The 24,161-nt window shown below is 38.7% G+C and overlaps 1 protein-coding gene across 7 annotated transcripts in view; it reads left to right on the forward strand.

Moving 5' to 3' along the window:
• Positions 1-24,161, forward strand: part of rims1a (regulating synaptic membrane exocytosis 1a) — a 549,448-nt gene that overhangs the window by 247,828 nt on the left and 277,459 nt on the right. Inside the window, exon 4 of one of the 7 annotated variants that reach the window (XM_073056484.1) lies at positions 2,507-2,518. The exons of the other annotated variants lie outside the window; for them this stretch is intronic. Within the exon in view, the coding sequence (XP_072912585.1) occupies positions 2,507-2,518 (12 nt within the window). The remainder of the gene's footprint in view (positions 1-2,506; positions 2,519-24,161) is intronic. 7 annotated transcript variants of the gene reach the window in all.

Genomic DNA, 24,161 nt, shown 5'->3' on the forward strand with positions numbered 1-24,161 from the left:
GTTCACACACTAGTATGTGATATTCTTATGAGGAAGGCTGAGAGCCATTCCTACATATAGAAATCCCAGATTTCATGTTAAATACCATTGGCCAATAGTAAGAGGAGTGTACAAATGGAGTTCTACATTCCTGCTGTTTTCCTGTGTTTATGCTGATTAATCTGCTTCCAGATCCTGTGCCAAGTTAAACCTGTATGTTGTGCAGGCACTGTGGTGACAACCTATAATTATCATTAATTTCACAGTTGACTGATCAGGGCATACTTTGAGTTCTATGTGGGGGCCTGGGCAAGAACATGAAAAGTTTGTAAATAGTACACATCTTAAGTATGACATTTGGAAGGACGAATGTATTCTAGAGCAATGTTTTATGATTTCTTACTTGTAGACGCATCAGATTATTTTTACCTCCTCCTCCAACTCCAATCATATATTGGAAACAGAGCACATTTGGGATACCTTGTGTGTTGTTCTTACAGTTTATATGGGTGTATACCTTCTGATGTTAATAATGATATATTAGCATTTAAGTCAATCCAATGATTGACAAGTAAGAAGTTAACCAAAAAATGAACAACAAACAATATTAGTTCAGACAAGTTGGATAAAACAGGTGGAACTTGAGTAACTCCATGACTGAGGACGTATTATTACCAGGTTATAAACTACCATCTGGTTTTTATTTAGGAAAAGCTGCAGCCTGCAATGGCAAACATCTTTTCACATTGGTAAATGAGTACATGTGACCCCCTACTTTTTGGGAGGTGGGCGCTGAGGTGGTGGGGGCGAAGCGGGGGTTCAGTAGGGACTGGTTGCATTCCTAGCAAATGGTTAGTTTCGTCTGTGCATGTATTAAGAAACTCAAGTGGGGAAATATATTTTGTGTTTACTTATTTACTTTTATTACATTAATTCTGTAAGTATGAATTTTAATCCACATCTCAATTTGGGTAGAGGTTTGTGAATTTTTCAAGGCAGTTTTCTGTTATCAAGTAGGTTGGCTGTAATGGAAACCTTTCTATAGCAAAAATAGAAATGAAAGAAAATTGATAAAAATGAAATTGCAAACTTTGTCTTAAAATCTCTGAGGCACCAAGTATGACCTCTTCGTCCCAGAAGAGGGAGATCACATTGTGAATTTATGACTGAAGCTCCTCCTTACCCAGTTTCAGAACTTTAGCAGTTACACCACCTGTTTCTGTGATCTTTTAGTTGGTATGTGACCTTGTCAGCTTCTTGTTGATCACAAGTGGTGGCAGGACGGTGGAATGAATTTCATGTCACTTGTACCAAAGAGTCACTTGTAGGTATTGTGGTTAAATTGAAACTATCTCTAATACATTCCCTCCAGCAGACACTGACTGTCTTCCTTTTCTTGATCAGTGAGATCTGCAGCAATGCCAATATCAAGCAACCCTCATAGACCATGATTAGCAGCAAGTGGCTGGATTCCCATTTTTCTTTGTTCTACCATCTTCTCTCTAAATCACCTGATTGTCACTGGGTTTTGACCTTCAAGCATCTGTGAACGTGTTGATTTTCTCTTGAGCCATGGGAGAGCCTTCCATCTAAGAACTATATTTCACTTAATTATTGTACCTTCTGGTTATTTTCATCAAATTGGCCCTGATGTTTCCAGGTATAAAATCCAAGCCTTTAAAGGGGCTAATTATGGCAAATCTCTGTAAGGTTCTGATATTTGGGCTCTCTAGAGCTCCTTTGGTTAGACTGGTCAGGGTATCTGTGAGACACTGTCTGCAAAATCTCTTTCCAATCCTCTGGAAAAGTCATTGTCATTTAGAGATAGTAAGGCTCAAAGGTGAGAAGGATAAAGGAAAGGGAGAGAGGATGGGTGGATATTCCTTACATAACTGTTGTCTTAATTAAATCTGACCTACAGAATAGGTGATTGAGGATGTGGGACAATGGGTGTTTTGAACACCAGTGAAAATCTACCAATACCTTTGCTAAATATTTCTCTACATAGTTTTTCCAGCCCTCATCCACAAAATGGCATTTATCCAACTATATACTGTATATAACAGTAAATTCCAGGCATAATTAATAAAATTGTGCCTGCTGAGATTTAGAATCCCACATATCCACTAACAACAGATTTTAAAAGAACATAATTTGGATGAATAGCTATGCATTATTTTTCTCTTTTTTTACCATGCATTCTCTAGGGAAGATGAATGCCCATTTAATACTGATTTGAGATATTTTTGGAAGGTTTACAAGCATAATTGAATGTGGCCTGATAGAACCATTTAATACATTAAATTACTAATTTAGTTTGTTGGCTAATTTACTCATTGCTTTGTTGATATAATAATAATCTAAAATAAAATTGTTTCCTGGTAAGTTGTGTTGAAAATGTGTATAAAAGTTATTTTTTGATAATATTGATGTGAATCTTTCCATTCTCTTGATTAACACTTGCTCCTTTCTTCCTCTCTCATTCTCCTTTTCTCTTTGCTATGCTTCCTTGGATGCTTTCTAAAAGGAGGACAAAGTGGTTAGATTTCATGATTTTTCTATTTTAGATTTTGTTAATCTTTTATTAGCAAAGGAAAATGTAAAAATAATTCTGAAAAGCATTTGATTGAGTTGATTTTAAAATGCTGAAATAGCATACTGTAACTGTTATCAGAATTTATTGTTAACCTGAGATTGGGGATATAATATGCTAGACTTGAGTTTTATTTTATAAAGTGAGAGTGTTATTCTGGAAGGTACAGTGTTTGCCATTTAAGTTACTGTAAGTAGGTCACTTGTAACCTAAAGTTTTAGAAATTAGCTTTCTAACCACTGAGCAGAACTATCTAAGCACATAGTATATTAGGACCCTACAATTGACAGTCACAATCTGCACAAACAGGGTTGGAGCTGCCTTCTGAGATAGGACAGTATCACAAATCCCTATACCATTTGGTACATTTGTAATATTCTTCTTATTTCCCATGAGCCATGCAGCATGGAAGCAAGTCACTCAGCCCATCACATTCATGGTGACTAGTAGGCACCCATCCATAACAATCCCATCTTGCAGCACCTGGCACTTGGCCTCTATACTTGGTCAATTCATGAGCTTGTCCAGACACTTACAAAAATGTTGTTGACACATATTTTAAATGTTCCTGTAATGCTTGTCCCTTCACCAGGACCCAGTTCCCACTCTCCCCATCTGCTCACAATGCAGTACCCATTCTCCCTACCTATGCACCAGAGCCCTGGTCCCTGCGCTCCCTTTAAGCAGAAGACACGAGAGACTGGAATCTGGAACTAAAAACAAGCTACTGGAGGAATTCAGCAAGTGAAGCACCCACCATTTGTGGAGGGAAAGACACGATCAAGATCTCTGGTTGAGACCTTGTATCAGAACTAAATGTGTAGAGGGAAGATGGAACCACAGTAGCTTTTAGGAGAAAAAAAAATTTGTTTCTGTTTGCTTGTTCTGAAAGATGTGCACCATTGTAGTGGACATGATTTCTGAATGTGATATCTAACCATTGCTTTGAGTTCTGGTCTTTAAAAAAGGGGTTTTTTTTTCAGGATAGGTAACTAACAAATCCTATATCATATTTTCATTTTACTCATTCTTTTATTTAATATATTTTTTACCATATCATTTTTGTGATACCATATCATCTTGTGAGCCTGTTGAGCTGCTGTGATTTTCTCCAATGCTGTGGGCATTATTGTGGCCCTTCCCAAAACTCTGTTCTCAGAGTTGACATACAGGAGGAAGCTCTGGTGGATCATGCACTTGGTATTTTCATCTGAAGATAGTTGCAAATGTTTCAACTGTTTCTTTGGCATTTCTTTGACCACTGGGTCTCTTTTATGCTTCCAGAACTACTACTGCCCTTTAGCTGGAAATTTGTCCAGTACCTTTCATGACCAAGTATGGAAGAGTGAAGCCCAGTTGAATAAGTGATTCCACAGCTCTGTATATCACATGTGAATTTAAATTTATCAATATATGCTGATAAACTGTGCTTATTTTGTGTATGTTGCAACAGAACTAAAGGTGTAGAGGAAAGATTGGGTGCTCTTTATTTCCAATTCATTTCATACTGCTACCAGCATCTTTGTATCTATGAATTCAGGGTTTGTATAACTGACAGTGGCCCAGGGAAAGACATACTGTGAAAAAAGGTAAAGATTGTTGTGAAACTTATGTATGTTGTTATGGATGTTAAGTTCAGTTTGTGAGATCCATTTGGAATATATCCCATTAAGTGCTTCGGCTGTTCCATTAAATGCATTGTTAGGTTTGACACAACAGAAGAATCTTCAGTGTAATGATGGAATTATTATTAATTGGGATGTTTCCCAATTTCCCAATTATTATTAAATATTTCTGTAACACCTATATAGGTGAGTTGTTGGAACTTGAGAGGCACACTGAACAGGCTGCTTTTTTATGGAAGGCAGAGGAATGTATAACTGTGCTGGGAACTTAGAAACATTTAACATAAAAGGACTAATGATCATGAGTTGAGAATGGAAATACAACAAGGGAAGTTAACATAAACACAAGAGATTCTGCAGATGCTCAAAATCCAAGCAACATGCATAAGATGCTGGAGGAACTCAGCAGGCCAGGTAACAATCTATGGAAAAGAGTAAACAGTTGACATTTTGGGCCGAGATCCTTCATCAGGACAGGAAAGGTAACAGCTGGATATTGCATTTATAGAAACAAACAGGTGAAACCAAGTGTGTACAGTCTCTACTAACCAAAAGTGTTGGGTGGAAAATGTGACATCCTCAATGATTAAACATATTGTAACTAGTAAAGCTTCAGTAAGTATGACTGTAGTATTGGATATGACTGTAGTAAATTAAATTTCAGTGGAACGTGGATTGCATACATAACTCTAATACATGTGATTTTTACAATTCATCAGGTGTGTGCTGATAAACTCTGCTCATTTTGTGTGTGCTGTTTGTGTGCACTCATTAATCCTCTTTATGTTCATTAAGTATATTAGTGACCCAGGAAGAGATGTGCCAGACATAAAGATACAGAATGTAGTGGAAATTGTGTGGAAAATTCTGAAAAATATGTCAGCCAAATTATCTCCCATGGATCAGGCCACTCTTGTCACTTCCTCTCCAAGCCACCCTTTCCTCCCTCCTGTCTTGTGATTAACATGCCAGTGGGTATCTTGGGAGATTGCACATACCATTTGCTCTTTTGCTGGGCACTTCTTGATGTGAGGATTCAAGAGTCAGAATGTCATCTGAAAGTTGCTTCTGCATTTTGGGCCAGGGATTATCAGGAGTGAGTGCAGATGTTACACCTTTTCAAACAGGTTCTGAGAGCATCCTTGCATTTATTTATGCAATATCTGGTGCAATGTTCAAGGGTATTTAATCAGACACATGAACAGGCAGTGAACAGAGGGATACAGACCACATGCAGGCAGATAGGATTTACTTCAATTGATATTTTGGGTGATACAGGGAATTGGGGGGGTGTGAAGGGCCTATTTCTGCAATATCCTCTTCTACACTTGTTCTTAAACAGGTGTTTTAACTGGCAGATACGATTAAGGTTAATCCAAAGTGCCACGAACGTTTTCTGTTTTTGTTGTTGGATTTTCACTATCTATAGTTTCTTTTGCTCCAATTTCTCCACAAAGCAGCTAGTCTGAGAGGGTGTTCATAAAAGGCATTTGTTAGATAGTCAGAACTGTAGGTGCAAATTTCCCAATTTATAATATGGATGTTAGGTCATTTCTGGCTCCTATTACTGTATAAAGAAGATAGTAAAACTGCTAGCCATGGCCTGATAAGAGTGCACAGAGAGCAGCTCTTTGCCAGCCCACTGACCCAGATTAAGAAGGTATGTAACTCTGCTGAGCAGACCAATTTTCAGTGATACAGAACTGAGACCTACATTATTCTCTGTCAGTTCAGTTAGGTCATGTGTTTGCATGCCTAACACCAACAGAGCCAGCAGTAAACCTTCCAGAATAACACTGGCAGCAGGCCTCCAGTTAGAGAAATACCTCTGTAACACTGTTCTCTGACTTCTATAAGAAATCCAATGTTATATTCAGCTAACCAGCTCTCTGTGTATCCCATGTGATGTAGTCTTCTAGACAAGACTACCATGAGGGAGCTTGTCAAATGCTTCGCTGAGGATGATGTTGTCCATTCACCGCCTTACACTTACTGATCAGTTTCATCCCCTTTTCAAAAAAAGAACAATTCAAGTTTGTGAGATAGGATGTCCCCCGTAACAAAACAATGCTCATTTTACTTGGTCATTCTTTTTCAAATATGAGTAAATCCTGTACTTATGAATTTTCTCCAATAATTTCCCAACCTTGTGTAAGGCTCATTAGTCTATAACTTCCTGGTGCATCCCTGTTGCCCTGAAACTATTTGGATAACACTAGCTATTCTCCAGTCCTCATACACCTTGCTTGTTACTAAGGAGGGTACAAAAATCTCTATCATGGCTCCAGCAATCTTGCTTCTCAATATTTCATATAACAATTACAGCACGGAAACAGGCCATCTCGGTCTTTCTAGACCGTGCCGAACACTTACTCTCACCTAGTCCCACTGGCCCGCACTCAGCCCATAACCCTCCATTCCTTTCCTGTTCATATACCTATCCAATTTTACTTTAAATGACAACACTGAACCTGCCTCTACCACTTTTGCTGGAAGCTTGTTCCACACAGCTACCACTCTCTGAGTAAAGAAATTCCCCCTCGTGTTAACCTTAAACTTTTGCCCCCTAACTCTTAACTCATGTCCTCTTGTTTGAATCTCCCCTACTCTCAATGGAAAAAGCCTATCCACATCAACTCTATCTATCCCCCTCATAATTTTAAATACCTCTATCAAGTCCCCCTTCAACCTTCTATGGTCCAAAGAATAAAGACCTAACTTGTTCAACCATTCCCTGTAACTTAGGTGCTGGAACCCAGGTAACATTCTAGTAAATCTTCTCTGTACTCTCTCTATTTTGTTGACATCTTTCCTATGATTCGGTGGCCAAAACTGTACACAATACTCCAAATTCGGCCTTACCAATGCCTTGTACAATTTTAACATTACATCCCAACTCCAATACCCAATGCTCTGATTTATAAAGGCCAGCATACCAATATCTTTCTTCACCACCCTATCCACATGAGATCCCACCTTCAGGGAACTATGCACAATTATTCCTAGATCACTCTGTTATAGTGCATTCTCCAATTCCCTACCATTTACCATGTATGTCCTATTTGGATTATTCTTACCAAAATGTAGCACCTCACACTTATCAGCATTAAACTCCATCGGCCATCATTCAGCCCACTCTTCTAACTGGCCTAAATCTCTCTGCAGGCTTTGAAAACCTACTTCATTATCCACAACGCCACCTACCTTAGTATCATCTGCATACTTACTAATCCAATTTACCACCCCATCATCCAGATCATTAATGTATATGACACACAACATTGGACCCAGTACAGATCCCTGAGGCACACCACTAGTCACCGGCCTCCAATCTGACAATCGATTGAACCTTCCTAACTAACCTTCCATGCGGAACCTTGTCAAAGGCCTTACTGAAGTCCATATAGACAACATCCACTGCTTTACCCTCATCAACTTTCCTTGTAACCTCTTCAAAAAATTCAATAAGATTTGACAAACATGACCTTCCACGCACAAATCCATGCTGACTGTTCCAAATCAGACCCTGACTATCCAGATAATTATATATACCATCTCTAAGAATACGTTCCATTAATTTACCCACCACTGACGTCAAACTGACATGCCTATAATTGCTAGGTTTACTCTTAGAACCCTTTTTAAACAATGGAACAATATTCTGGGATCGATTTCATTTGATTCTGGGAACATCACCATAACATTTCATAAAACCCACAGTACTTCCTCCTTCTTATTATCAACATGCCCCAGAACACCAATGTACCCCCCCCTAATCTCCCTCTCTTCCACATCCTTCACTTCAGTGAATACTAATGCAAAATATTAATTAACATCTTTGCCAGTTTCTTTTCGTATCACACATTAACTTCCCTCCATGGCCCTTGAGTGGACCTACCCTTTCCATAGCTACCCTCTTACTTCTGATAATGTCTAAAATGTCTTGGAATTCTTCTTAAGTTGACTTGCTGAGGACATTCATGGTCACTTTTAGCTCTCTTTATTCCTTGTTTTTCCCTGCTTCCATTATATTACTCAAAGGTTATGTCTGATTTTTGCTTTTTAATCCATGTATACTGTATGCATTTTCTTTATGATTTAAACTTACAATATTTCTTGTCATCCAAAGTTCCAGAACTTTGCCATCATTTCATAGTCCTATGCCGAATAGAAGTAGGCCCTTAGACCTAATTCATCTGTGAGTTTCAAGAAGTGCGTTAGTATGTAAAATAAAAGTAATTTTTTTCATTATCTTAGTTACATTGTGTTTCTGGTTTTAATTTTTTTTCAGGGAATTGCACATAGTTCTTCCCTGCAGTTTATGAACTGTGCAGAATCCATTTTACTTTAAAACAAGTTCTGCATTTGAAAATAGTTTTGGTCACAAAGGTATTTCAAAAACATAGCACAGAAAACTCAAGTAGCTGTTGTTCAGCTTAGATTTACTGGGACCTAAACTGTGAACATTGGCAGGGCGCTGTGCTCTGGTATTCATAATGAAGAGTCATGTTTAGTTTCAAGGACTAAAAGTTAACATTCCACCCTACTATCCATCCCTATATGGTCACACTAATGGAATAATTTATTTAGCTGCTGACACTAGTTCTAGCAATGATAAAATAGATTATAAGAAAAAATGCTAGGCTTCATGCTAAGAAATGTGTCAGGCATTTTTTTTTAACTATGGATTGTCTCCTAAAGGCTTGAAGTGAAAGGATCAACAATCAATGAAGGGTATATATGCCATAATTTGTCTCATGATTTTACAAAAAAAAATCTGGATTTTAATAAAAAGGCATTGAAAAAACTTTTGCAGTAATTTAATCCTTCTCCCACTTGGACTCAATGGGAATGAATTCAGCCATGCAAATAAACTTGTGCTAATGTGATGTTGCGGACATGTCAGATTTCCCCCTATGACACTTCCCTTTAGTGACAAGTATACCCTGTACTCCTTAGAATCTGCTCAGGTGATGGTGGGGATGACTATGTCACTAGCACCATGGCCAGCTCTGAGGCTCAGCAGGAAGGGTATAAGGTCATGCAGAGGAACAGGATTAGGAAACTCAGTAGTTAGGGAGACAGACAGGGGATTCTGTGGTTGTGAAAAAGATGACAGAATGGTGGGGGGGAGCCAACTGTCTGTCAGGATGAGAATATCCCAGAATGACTGCAGAACATTCGAAGTAAGAGGGTGTGCAGCCTGAGGTTGTGATGCACAGGGGCATCAACGGCATTGATAGAAAGAGGAATACAGTTCTGCACAGTGACTATAGGAATTTGGGAAAGAGACTGAAAAGCAGCACCTCAAAGGTGGCAGGGTTTTTGGTTCTTGGATAATTGAAAACCACTCTGGGGTAGGGAAGACCTGTTCAAGAAGAATGGGTTATGGCTTTACTGGAAGGGAAGCAATATCCTGGACAGATGTTCATTAATGATACTCAGAATGGTATGAGCTAGTCCAGCAAGGGGATGGGAATCAGAGCACCAAGTCAGAAAGTAGAGAGATCAATGGTAAGTTAGATACTGGGGCTGCACTCTGTAGCGCAGTGGTTATTGCTTTGAACTGCCAGCAATCACTAATCAGGGTTCAATTCCTGTCACTGTCTGTATGCTTTCACCAGACCATGTGGGTTTCTCTGGGTGCCTTCAGGTGCTCCATTTTTCTCCCGCATTCTAAAGACATACACTTAGGGTTATGTCAGTAAGTTGAGGGCATGTTCTGTTGGCACCAGAAGTATGGCAATCTTCACGGGCTGCTCTAACACATCCTTGAAGATTTGACTCGACATAAACAAAGCATTTCACTTTATGATGCTATTAGACTACAGATTGCACAGTAGTCGCCAGGATATTGAGGAACAGATCAATAAGCTTATGTTGTTGTGACTGATTTCAACTTCCCCAATATCGTATTGGATCTTCTCAGTGCAAGAAAGTTTGACAGGGTCGAATTTGTTAGGTGCATTCAGGACAGTTTCTTAATTCAATAAGTAGATAGTCCATTGAGAAGAAGTACCTTATTGGACCTGGTATAGAGAAATGAGCCTAAGCAGGTGAATGACCTTTCAGTGGGAGAACAGTTATGGGACAGTGACAGCAGCAGGAGAGTTTAAAATTGAACAGGCACAGAAGTCCTGCTCATGGCATTATACACACATGTGTATAGTGTGCCTGGGATCTATCTGTCTGGATAATGGTGGAATTTTGTCTACTCTCCCCCTTTTATATCAGGATTCCATTTCCCTCGGTACTGAATGTTATTATCCCCCCTTAACTTTTGTTGTAACACTTACAGATCATTTGTCATCCCTCACTGATAGTCTTTCACCGCCAGCGATGAAACTATCTTTTCAAATGCATCAGATTAAGCACCTGTCATCTGCAATTGCTTATGCATATAAAGTCTCCCTCTGGTGCATTCTGACTGTTTTGTACTGCTGCTCACTGTGGGGTGAGTTCTGACACAGAATGATTTGGTATTGATGTTTTACATTGCAAGAATCTGTGGCCTTTTTTTCTCCCTTCTGCTTCCTGTAAAGGATCAACTCTGAGGTTACAAGATGCTTGTTTGAACACATACAACCATATAAGGTTCAGGATACATTTGTCACAGTTCTCAAATGTATAGCCTGAAACAGTGACATTTTAATGATGCACTATTGAGCGTGTAAGACCTGTAGAAAGTCCTACACCATGAAATCCTTGAAAGGGAGAGTAGCCCCTCTTCTCCATCAATAGGAAGACAGAGGAAATGTTGAGTTAACTGTAGCCAAAATATGATCTCCTTACATTTGGAGACCTGATTGTTCTAATTACACCAAGCAGAGTTGTGAGAAAAGTCACCTTAACTCTCCACTAGTCCATGTAGAAAGGATCTTCAGGGTTGGATCATGCAAGTTACAATAGTAAATGTTTTAAATCATGATAATAATCATTTTAATTAAAATGCCAACTCCAAGAAGTAAAATACACACAGTGATAGGAATTACCCATCTTTCTGTGTTCCATAGCACCATAAGACATTGGAGCAGAATTAGACCATTTGCCCCATCAAGTCTGCTCTGCCATTCTTGTATGGCTGATTCATTAAACCCCCTCAGCCCTTTTCTCCTGCCTTCTCCCTGAACCTTTGATACCATTACTTATCAAGAATCTGTCAACCTAGTACAGTGGATTATGGTTAATTGGGGAGGCTACTTATTTGGGACAACTTTTAAGGAACAAAAATTAATTGAGAAAATAGCTGGGATTCCATTCATTTATTTGAGACACTATGCCCCTTAATTGGGACAGGAGACAGTTGCTGAACAGTTTTGTTTCTAACTTGAGTCAGTTGTTTGTACTTGTGTGACTGTTAGTCACTTCGAGCGAACTATTTCAACAAGTTAGGAACTATGAAAAATTTGAAAGTTGAAAATCCTCTGGCTATAGAAATTTCTTCTCATCTTGGTTCTAAAGGGGGTCCTTGTATTCTGGTTGGAGCACACTGTGATTAATGAACAGTAGCAAACAAAACTCCACTGAGGCCTCATTGGGAGGAGAGATCTGTGCATCAGCCACTGAACATGGGAGCATTCCCTCCACCTGGTACAAATGTGTCCATCACTTCTACATAGGAAGGGATGTGATCCTGGGTCACCAGTAGTTCCGGTGAGAAGTTAAACAAGAATTCTGCAATGCTTGTTGTCACCTCTTAGAGGACCCATGGAGCATTGATGTACAGAGGGATCTTGAAGCACAAGTTCATAGATAGCTCCCTGAAAGTGGCAAACAAGTCAATAGGGTTGTAAAGAAACTATACAGAATACTTCCCTTCAACAGTCACAGCATTTATTGTAAGGGTTGGCAAGTTACATGCATCAGTATAAAACATAGGGTATGCCCCATCTGGTTATGAAAAGTTAAGAGGTATTTAGAAGAGTACATGAGCAGGCAGGAGTTGGAGGAGTGTAGGCCATATACAGACAGGTAAGACTGGTTTATATTGTCATCATGGTTAGCACAGGCATTATATTGTAGCCTGATCAGCTTGTTCCTGTTCTGAAAGTCCATATTTTATGTACCTGTCCATTGAAACTGGCCTTCTCAATTGTGGAAGATACTGTGCAATAGTGCAGCATTTAGTGTAGCTCTATTACAGTGCCAGCGTAGGGCTTCTTTCAGGTGCTTCAGTTTCCTCCCTCATTCCAAGCATGTACAATTAGCATTAGTGAATTGTGGGCATGCTATGTTGGCAATGGAAATGTGACAACACTTGCAGGCTATTCAACACAATCCTCGCTAATTTGATTTGACACCAACAATACATTTAACTGTATGTCTCGATATTCTGATATACATGTGACAAATAAAGCTAAACTTATACTTTCCAATCGAGAAATATCATAAGCAAAGGTATAAAACTTAAGAGCAGGGTAGTCATGCTAGAACCTTATTCACACTGTTAGATCACAGTTGCAGTAGTGTATGCAGTATTTAAAGGGATATCTTTTTGTGTTTGTTCATGAAACATAAGGTTGATATGCAGTACCTAGCATACTGCCTATAATGGAATCAGAACAATACAGCATATAAGCCCTTCAGCACCAACTATCAGGCGGTAATTCATTTTCTCTTCCTAAGTTCTCATCAGCTACTCCCTGTTTCCACCACTCAGCCATGCACCATGACAAAATTATAATTGAATTTATCAAGCCACAAGCTTTTGGAATATGGGAGGAATTCAGTGTGGTTACAGGGAGAACTTCTGAGTTTCAGTCAATTCCAAATTCAGGGTTGAGTCCAGGTTGCTGGAGCTCAGAGGTAACTGTTCTGGCAGTACCTCTGTGCCTCCCATGTGTACAGATAGGAGTGTTGGAATACAAGATATTGCTTCGAAATGTACAGAGATTTCATGAAAACATCTTGACCATTGAGTAGGAACTTTGTTGGGAATTGCCCTTTTATATGAAATTTGCAAATACTTCTAAGAGATTTAGGTCAGTACTTATGGGTGGAAAGCTTGAGAGTACAGAGTAATGTATAACTGAATAGCTTCCCTTTCTAAAGGCACTGCAGATAATGATTTGGAAAATGCATAGTTCAACAAAAGGCATTAGATGTTATTGGAAATACGAGGGGTAGATGGAATTTGAATGCATTTCGAATAGCTCTTAGAGCAGCTTGTGCTCGAGCCTACTAGGGAAAAGGCTATCTTAGATTGGGTGTTGTGTAACAACCCAGATTTTGTTAGTAAGCTTAATATAAGAGAACCTTTGAGAAGCAGTGACAGAATTTGATTGAATTCATGCTGCAATATGAGAGTGAGAAGCATTAGTCACATGTATCAATATTGCAAAGGAATTACAAGAGGCATGAGAGAGTGGCTTGCCCTTGTGAATTGGAGGGGGATACTGGCAGGGATGATGGCAGAACAGAGGTGGCTGAAGTTTCTGGGAATATTTCACAAGGCGTAGGATAGATATGTCCCACAGAAGGAGTTGTTCTCAAATGGCAGGGCTAGGCAACTGTGGCTGTCAAGGGAAGTTAAGGACTGCGTAAAAGCCAAGGAAAGGGCATATAAGGTAGCAAAAGAGAGTGGGAAGTTGGATGATTGGGAAGCTTTTAAAATCCAACAAAAGGCAACTAAAAAAGCTGTAAGAAGGGAAAAGATGAAATATGAGGGCAAACTAGTGGATAATATAAAGAAGGATACTGAAAGATTTTTTCAGTTATATAAAGAGTAAAAGGGAGGTGAGAATTGATATTGGACCACTGGCAAATGATGCTGGGGACAAAGAAATGGCAGATGATCTTAACAAGTACTTTGCTTCGGTCTTTACTGTGGATGACACTACCTGTATGCCAGAGGTCCCTGAGTGTCAGGGAACAGGAGTGAGTGCCGTTGCTGTTACAAAAGAAAATGTGCCAGGCAAACTCAAAGGTCTTAGGGTGGAGAAGTCACTTGACCTGATAGACTACATTACAGAGTCCTGAAAGAGGTTGTTGAAGAGATGATGGATGCATTGGTCATGATCTTTCGAGAATCACTTGATTCTGGCATGGTCCTGGAGGAATAGAAAATTGCAAATTCACTCCATTCTTTAAGAAGGGAGGAAGACAAAAGAGAAGAAATTATAGGCCAGTTAGCCCAACCTCAGTGGTTGGGAAAGTGTTGGAGTAATTATTAAGGACGAGGTTTCAGAGTACTTGGAGACTGATGATAAAATAAATCAAATTCAGAATAGTTTCTGAAAGGGAAATTTTGCCTGACAAACCTGTTAGAATTCTTCAAGGAGGTAGCAAGCAGGGTGGACAAAAGAGAGGTAGTGGATGTCATTTACTTGGATTTTCTGTAGGCATTTGATAAGGTGCTTCACGTGAGGCTGCTTAACAAAATAAAATCCTATGATGTTACAAGAAATAAACTGGCATGGATGGAGGAATGGCTGACAAGCAGGAGGCAGCAAGTGGGAATAAAGGGGACATTTTCTGGCTGGCTGCCAGGGACTAGTGGTGTTCCTCAGGAGTCCGTATTGGGACTGCTATTTTTCACATTGTTTTTCAATGATTTAGATAATGGAATTGATAGCTTTGTGGCAAAGTTTGCGGATGATATGAAGATAGCTGGATGGGTGGGTAGTGCTGAGGAAGCAATGTGATTGTAGCAGGACCAAAACAAATTGGAAGAATGGGCAAAAAAGTTGCAAACGGAATACAATGTTGGGAAATGGACGATAATGCATTTTGGTAAAAGGAACAATAATGTGGACTATTATCTAAATGGGGAGAAAATTCAAACATCAGATATGCAAAGGACTTAGGAGTCCTTCGGCAAGAGTCCCAGAAAGTTAATTTACAGTTTGAGTCTGTGGTAATGAAGGCAAATGCAATGTTGTCATTTATTTCAAAGGGAATAGAATATAAAAACAAGGAGATAATGCTGAACAACATGCACAATATGCTGGAAGAACTCAGCAGACCAGGCAGCATCTAGGAAAAGTGTACAGTTGATGTTTTGGCCTGAAACATTGACTGTGTTCTTTTCCTAGATGCTGCCTGGCCTGCTGAGTTCCTCCAGCATTTTGTGTGTGTTGCTCAGATTTCCTACATCTGCAGATATTTTTCTTGTTTGCAATAATGCTGATGCTTTGTAAGACTTACTAGTCAGGCCACACTTGGAGTATTGTCAACTGTTTGGACCCCTTATCTCAGAAAGGATGTGGTGTCATTAAAGAGAGTTCAGAGGAGATTCAAGAGGATTATTCCTGGAATGAAAGGGTTAACATATAAGGAGTGCTTGGCAGTTTTGGGCCTGTACTCAGTGGAATTTTGAAGAATGCATGGGGATCTCATTGAAACCTACTGAATGTTGAAAGGACTAAATAGGGTAGATGTGCAGGGGATGTTTCCTATGGTGGGGCTAGCCAGAACTAGGGGGCACAGCCTCAAAATTGTGCAGCGACATTTTGAAATAGGAGTAATCAGGAATTTTTTTTTAGCCAAAGAGTGGTGAATCTGTGGAATGCTCTGCCACAGACTGCGGGGAAGCCAAGTCTGTTGGTATATTCAAAGCAAAAGTTGTTAGATTCATGATTGATCAGGGCATCAGGGGATATAGTGAGAGGGCAAGTGCATAGCATTAAATTGGATCTGGGAGCAGCCATGATGAAATGGTGGAATGGACACAATGGGTGGAATGGCCTAATTCTGCCCCTATGTCATGGTATTATGATCAGATCATGTAGCTGACTGACTAGTTCCTGTTCCAACTTAGCAGGCACAATCATACAACTTTGCTCTTTTTATCTGCTACTGGAGACCCGAAATAGGTCCTTTCATTTGAAGAGTGTCATTAACCTTCAAAATAAGAAACCAAAATCAGAACACAAGACTGAACTGCTGGCCAAGTTTTCAAATTCATGAAGTATAAAAAATCCAAACATGGTTAAGTACTGTGCAAGTGAAAACATGTCAGAGATATAACTTAAGGAGGAACTTATTATTTATTATATGGGCAGCTGCCAGTGACTATGCTCATACTCTGGAATGTTATATTCAGACCAAACTTATAAACTTAGAATATATATCAAGAAATTATGTCATTGGGGTTCAGTAATCAAAGAGGGAGATAACAACTCTATTAAATTAAATAAAATGAATTAACCAGATGTGATGCATCTTGGGGAAAGCAGGAGCTCTAACCACATTTTTTCAATTCTTGTTCGGTTATGGGGATGTTTACAAATAATTGTAAGATGCTAAATGTTATACTCTGTTCAAAGAAAAATGGCATTGGGATAGTACTGGTAGCTAGCGACAACTCTGATACTCATTTAGAGAAGCAAAGGTTAAAAAGAACATCCAGGATAGATTGACTGAAAGCAAATTAGAGACAGCATGTGAGGGATTTTCATATCTTACAAATCTGATGAGTTTTTTTCAAGAAGCGACAAAGGTAATGTATGACATTAGAAAAGACATTGGTGAGACTGCATTTGGAATATTGTTCAGTTTGGTCATCCTGCTATAGGACCGATGTCATTGAACTGAAAATGGTGCAGAGGAGACTTATCCGTATGTTGCAGGGACTCAAGGCACTGAGTTATGGAAAGAGATTGAGCAGGCTGGTCTGTAATTCATTGCAGCATAGGTGATTGAGGGATGATTTTATAGAGGTGTATAAAATTATGAGGGGTAGAGGTAGGGTGAATACACACAGTCTTTTTCTCAGAGTTGGGGAACCAGAACTGGAGGGCATAGGTTTAAGTTGAGAGGGAAGACATTTAGAACATAGAAAAATACCTACAGCACAATATAGGCCCTTCGGCCCACAAAGCTGTGCCAAAATTTAGTAGGAACCTGAGTGCCAACCTTTTCCACCCAGAGTGTGGTCCAGATATGGAATGAGCTGCAAGAGGAAGTGTTTGAGGCAGATACATTAACAACTTGGAGAAGTACTTGGATAGAAATATTTAGAGGGATATGCCAAATGAGATCAAGTGGTAACTTGGTAAATAAGTGACAAATTGATTTATTATTGTCATTTGTACCGAAGTACAGTGAAAAACTTTTTTCTGCATCCTAACCATATAGATTATTTGACTACTGCAGTGCATTAAGATAGTACAAGAGAAATAAATAACAGAATGCAGAATAAAATGCGCGGAGAGCAGTTTGCCATGAATCACTTTGCTCTGGTGCCATCTTCCTTTATCTCAAGATCTTAGAGACAATTAAAAATCGATTATAAAATCTCACACATTTCTTACATCTTCTCCCAGAGATGCACTGTACAGAAGTTGGAATACTTCTGGCCAGCAGCATTAGTACTTTGTGTCTGAAGTAGATTCTTGGTGGGGAAACCAGATCAACGAGATCTGGTCCACTGTATATCAACTCTATAGAAAACATTCCTTCATCATTTCATCATTGTAAGTCAATGGTAAATATAATGTTGAACAACTTATCAAATTTCATAAAATTGTTTAGATTCTATGTTCTAGTTCATAAAGTGAAAAAGAGTATTAATAAAAGAGAAAAATAGAATTGTTAGCCAATCTGCCCATCTTCACAAAGCTACTCCCTCTAGAGTTTGACTAATTTAATTTTACCATTATGGAACAGTAGAGAACAATATAACAGTCATATATGGAAATACATGTGCATAAAGAGGACTAGCGTAGGTATATCTTGGTTGACATGGACCAATTGAGTGAAAGGGTCTGTTCCATGCTGTACATCGTTATGCCTCTGAAGACAGGACAGTAGATGTTGACTACATGAACCTTAGTAAGGCATTTGATAAGATCTTTCATTGTAGGTTGATTAAGACAATTAAAGTACATGGTGTTGATGGCAAATTGGTACTTTGAATTCAGAATTGATTTGCCTAGAAAAGACCAAACATTGAGGTGAAAAGGCTTTATTTTGTATGACCAGCAGAGTTCTGCAAGAATCTTTGCTAGGACCTCTAATCTTTGAGATATATAGTATATAGATGAGTTGAACAAAAATGTAGATGGGCTGGTTCGTAAATTTGCAGGCTACACAAAAATTAATGGAGTTATAGACAGTAAAAAGGTTATGAGAAGCTACATCCGGATCTAGCTCAGTTACAATTACAACAGAGAAATAACAGATGGAGTTTAATCCAAGTGAGTGTCAGGTGTTACACTTGGTAAAGTTAGAGGTAAAGGAAAAATATGCAGTAAATGGTAGTTCCTGGAACAGCATTGATGTACAGAAGGACCTTGGGATCCAAATCAATACCTCCCTGAAGGTGGCAACACGTCGATAGAGTGGTAAAGAAGTTGTATGGTATGAATACCTTCATCACCAGGGGCATAGAGTATGAGTAAGGAAGTAAATCAATAAATAAATAGAGTATTAATTAAAAAGGAGGGTTTGGACAAACTTGGATTGTTTTCTGTGGAGCACTGGAGACAGAGGGGAGACCTGATGGGTATATAAACTTATGAGAGGCACTGATAGGATATTCACCCAGAACGTTTTTTCCCCAGGATATTCAAGGTATAGCTTTAAGGTGAAAGGGGGAAGTTTAAAAAGGATATGTGGTGCAAATGTTTTACAAAGATTAGTAAGTAGCGTAAACAGGCTATTAGCGGTAGAATTGGAAGCAGATACGATATTGGTATTCAACAGGTTTTTAGGTAGACAAATGAATATGTTGAGAATGGAAGGATATAGATCAGGGGTCGGCAACCTTTTTGCCTCTGTGGGCCGGATTGTGTTTAATGGGCGGACGGTGGGCCAGAAAAATGCCATAAAAAACATGAAATATGGGAATTATCCATTTAAATACATCTAGTTATGTATTGCCTCAAATTAATGAATAATGCATGCTAGAAAATCATTTGTGCTTAAGGTTGCCTACCCTTTTTTATTAGTAGGTAGAAGGGATGAGTTTAATTTGGCATCGTATTCGGTACAGACATCATGGGCCAGATAACCTGTGCTGTTCAATACTGCTCTGTGTTTAAATTGGATCTGATTAATCTCAGTTACTGAAAGAAACAAAGTGCAATAGTACAAGCCATTTTACTGACTTAGAAAATAAAGCACAATTTAACAAGATAATGTTAACTTGGAGGCATAATTAGATAAGGGGATAGGAGGCAGAAAGTGGTGGTGAACAGCTGTTTACTCCAGTAGGAGAAAAGGATATAGATCCCTGAGGTTTAATATTGGGATATTGTTTTTCCTTTTTATTTCCCAGTCTTGCCTCCCTTCTGTGTTATGAGAAATATAGTATAAGAAGTCTGGGTATTAAGTGTGGTGCATAATATTAAAATTTGTAAAGGATATACTAGTTAGTAATTTAGTTTCAGCAGATTTATGATACATGATGCAAAGGATAGAGTAGATATGACTTAATGCAGATAAGCATGAAGCAATTGTACAAGACATTGATGAGGCTGCATTTGGAACATTGTATTCAGTTTTGGTCGGCTTGCTATAGAAAAGGTGTGACTAAACTAGAACAAGTACAGAGAGGACTTATAAGGATATTGCTGAGACTTGAGAGACTGAGTTATGGAAAGGGGTAGAGCAGGTTGGGTCTCTTCATTGGAGCATAGGAAAATAAGAGGTGTTTTTTATTCAAGGAGTGTAAAATCATGGGGTGAATGTGCATTTCATCTTTTTCCCCAAGGTTGGAAAATCAGAAACTAGAAGGCTTAGGGTGGGTGAGATGGGAGAGATTTAATAGGAATCTAAGGGGCAACTTTTCACCAAGAGAAAATGGCTGAGGCAGGTATATTAACAACCTTTAAAAGTCACCTGAACAGGTACATGAATAGAAATGGTTTAGAGAGATATGTGATTAACTTAGGTGTGAATTTGATCAGCATTTCTATGACTTAGTGTAATGGGAAATAAATAACATGAAGTGATAGGATTACTAAGGGAGGAAGAAGAGCAGGATGACCTAAGAGATAGTGAGAAGGGTTGTGAAAATTTGTGTTGTGATGTATGGAGCTCATTCATGCTCTTAAAGTTGGTAGCCAAATCAATTTGGAATCCATTCTAAAGCCTGAAGATCAGTGGGTTGAGGCTTTTAGAGGATATGCATGATGCTTCTCAGGTTGATAATGGGCAAGAAACTTTGTGAAAGAGACATTTCAAAGACAATACAATGGAAATATTGATTCAGAAATTCATTCCATGGAACATTTCCCATAAATGCAGAGGTCATGGTTCAAGCTGCAGGAATGAATATTGCAAGTTCAAGCTTTTTAAACTTGCCCCACATAACCTGCATTTAGAATATAACACTTCAGGTTGCAGAATAATATTTAGATTTTAGAGAGTATGCAGATGAGATTTACTGAAATAATTCCATTTATACAACTATATAAAAAGTGAAGAGAAAAGAGTGGATTCTTTTCTCTTTATAGAAGAGGATTTTGCAAGACGACCTGATGAAGGTATTTAAAATCATAGAAGTTATGGATCAAGTAAATGGAGAGAAGTTGTTTCCACTAGCAAAGGGTCAAGAACCACGGTACATTGAATAACGGTGATTTGCGAAAGAACTGAAATTAACATGATGAAAACTTTTTATTACACACAGCATGTACTGTGCTTGCAACCTAGAATTCATGGCCAGGGTAAAAGTGGAGGCAGATTCAGTTTTGATAGTCGGGCGAAGGCTGGGTGCAAGTAAAGGATTTACAGGACTGTGAGAAAGGGTTAGGGCAAGTGGGACTAATTGAAGGGCTATGGGGATATAGCTTCAGTTGTGATGAACTGTGTGAATGTGAGTGGGTCGGGTATTTTGAAGACCTTGGTTTGATGACACAACAATAGAAAGGGAATGCCAGGAGAAAAAGTCCCAGGCTCTAATTCCAATGTATTTTAACGAACTCTTACAAGTAGCCATGGCATCATAGTCAGCACAGTCACAGTGGTTGGAAGTTCCTGTACTGTTCTATGTTCTAAGGTCAGGACATGGATTAACTTTTCAGCAGCCTGCAAATGCTCACCTGCACTCATACCATGTTCCAAACAGAGGAGTTCCAACACTTGACCTACAAACTCACGGATGTAGGCCCTGCTTTTAGGCTTTTTTCTCCTGACTGTGTTCTATAATGTACATCAACTAATTTCACTGTAGTAGGACTGGCTTCAAATAAGCAGGATTGCGACAGGAGTGATGTCATCTCTGCATTTTATGGACTGAGCATTTATATGCTGTGCATGCAACATTAAAATATGCAGTTTGCAAAAGAAATGCAAGCCCTAGCATGTAAAAATAAACTTCTCTGTGATGCGACTCTGTTACACTAGTCCAAAATCACAAACTGCCTGTTGTTCCTTGCTGAGAGCACCGGACTGGCCAATCAACTCTCTACTAGGTTGGGGAGAATCCAAACTGAAAAATCAACAGCAAAATATTCCTGTCCATTATGGCAAGTGCTAGCTAGAGATCCACTTATTCATAATGAGTGGCTGGGTTAAGGGTGCAGAGTTAGGTGTGCAACTACATGGGCCATCTCAGGTGAACCTAATCTCTCTTCATACATGTCAGATTTCCAGCAAGGAGAAAACCCAGCAGCTGGACAGGACCACATGCTATTTTTTCTCCTTTCTTATCCAGTGGTATTAAAGTCAAATTAATTGTGCTTGTATTGCAACTCTGAGTAAGGTCAGGTTGTAAGGGAAAAACTTGAGCCGTTTCCCATCTGAGTAGGTAAGATGCTCATTAAGTACCTTATCAAGGTGTCAAATGAATGCGATTCAACATTAATTTCTGCACCTCAATACTCTCTATTTGTTACAGTTTGTTAATCTGCATTTTTAATGTATGTTTGTGTTTTGTCTGTAAATGGTGTACTTTAATTTACATCAAATCAGATGAAGTAAAAGTATTAAATAATCCTTTGAAGATAAGGATTTTGAAAACATTTTCATCATCCATTATGCTGCATTTGGGTAATGTAAAAAGTAAAGCAAAATTAGATCCTCTTAATCTTTCACCAGACCATTTGTGTTGGGTAACCTGACATCTGTGGATTGTTATTCTAAATTTGGATTAGTTTGGACAGAATCCAAATAATTAAAATTAAACTCTGGTCTGATCATTGGGCACAAGCACAACTAATGAAATGTTTGGTGTGTTTTGTACATTTCTCAGAAATTATTCTTTTCTTCGAGACCAAGAAGCAGTTAACACTTAAAACTGCCTTAGTTAACAGATTGTTGTCTGCTGAACAAGCGGCTTTGAATTGCAAAGACGAGAAGTTCATTTGTGATTTTGTTTGCAGTTGCTGTGTGAGTATAAGGGTTGTATTTGTTGTCAGTGCTGTTCTTCCTTGGGGTACAGATTTCCTTAGTTGATAAATGTGTCAATTGTAATACATTGGAGATGACAGATAATATAACAATTCTGTTACCTTAATAAAGAATGAAAATATTATCTGATTGTGAAAAAAAGCCAAAATATGTGATGGGAATCTATATTGGACTATTTTCAGTCAGTATCTAGGCTGTGAAGCAGGAGGTTGAGAACACAATTTTTATCTTAATTGATAGTACTTAATTTTTAAGTCAAACTTACTGTTGAAAGGTTTCTGGTATCCTTGACCCTGAATTTAAATAGTTTTGTGTAAACTGAAGATCCGTTTACTTTGAAGTTATTTAGTGTACATGAATATGTCTAGGTGGGAAAAACATTAGCCATCAGTAATCAATTTACCTGATCAGCTTCTACATCAAGGACTAATTTGTGGCAGGTGAGAACTTGTGTTTTTGTTTCGATCAGAGTAGAGATAAATGTAAACAATATTAAGTCGGTATAAATGTAGAACATAAGATGTGAAAAATATCAGTATAACTATTAGTATTGCAAGTTTGAGACTGCCACAAAGTGATTTTTTTCTTGAGGCCACATGCAGCAATATTAGAAGGTGCACCCCCATATAGGTGACTGCTGAAAGTATGGTAACAACATTCATCAAGGTAAGTTCATTTATTTTGTAATTGCCCTTACTACAACCCTTTCTGACCCCAACACTCTATTGAACATGGTTCCTCTCCCAGATCTCCTCCCTAAGCCCCCTCACCTTCCTTGAACTATCTACTCATCCAAACCTTCCTCAACCTACTTCATTATTTTTCAAGCAAAAGCTGACACCAAAAGATCTGCCTGGCATCTCAAATCAATAATTATAACCATAGATTTTTACTGCTTCTTGCTTTGAATTATCAGAACTTGAGAAATGTTATTACTTAATTTCCTTCTTCGACACCCCTCTCAGTAAATCCAGGTTTTGCCAATCTTTGTAACTCTTCTGAACCTGATTAGATATTGAATTCACCTTGTCTAAATCACACTCATTCACAATCCTTTGTCGTAAATTTGATTGAATCAGCAGATAAACAATTTAATCTGTTCCCAGATATAACTTCCCCTCTCGCATCTGTCCCTGCTTACCCTGTTTACAAATTCCTTTTATTTGCTGGAGTCCCCAATACCCTGTATTGGAACAGTTTGCTCTGGTTTCTGGTGCTTCCTTCTCCTTTACGGGTCTATAATTCCCTCAGATCCCCAGATCTTTTCCTCATGTTCACTCAAGTCCCTACTGGCCTCTCTGTCCTTACTGTTCACTCGGTTCCCTGATGTCTGATATTCTTCAAGATAGTATGGAAGATGAGCTTTAGAAAGGGAAGGACCAAGGTGATGATTTTATGACTTACAGTGAGGGCGGGAAAGGGAAAGACCTGGTGTGGAAAGCGATATGAAAGCAAAGATGGAGAAAACAACACAATTCAATGACTGATCATTGCAAATGATTTCAGGCTGTTCAGTAAAGTAGTAAATGAAATGTTTAATAATGATTACTGTGTTTTCAATGAGTCAATGACGTTAAATTTTCTGAAGCTAGTTTAGTGCATGGTGGTGACTGAAAGGAGATGGTCATGTAAAAGTATCGGTAATGAGACCAGTGAGTCTCACATCA

Source organism: Hemitrygon akajei, chromosome 9 (genome assembly GCF_048418815.1).
Source record: "Hemitrygon akajei chromosome 9, sHemAka1.3, whole genome shotgun sequence".
Lineage (NCBI taxonomy): Eukaryota > Metazoa > Chordata > Chondrichthyes > Myliobatiformes > Dasyatidae > Hemitrygon > Hemitrygon akajei.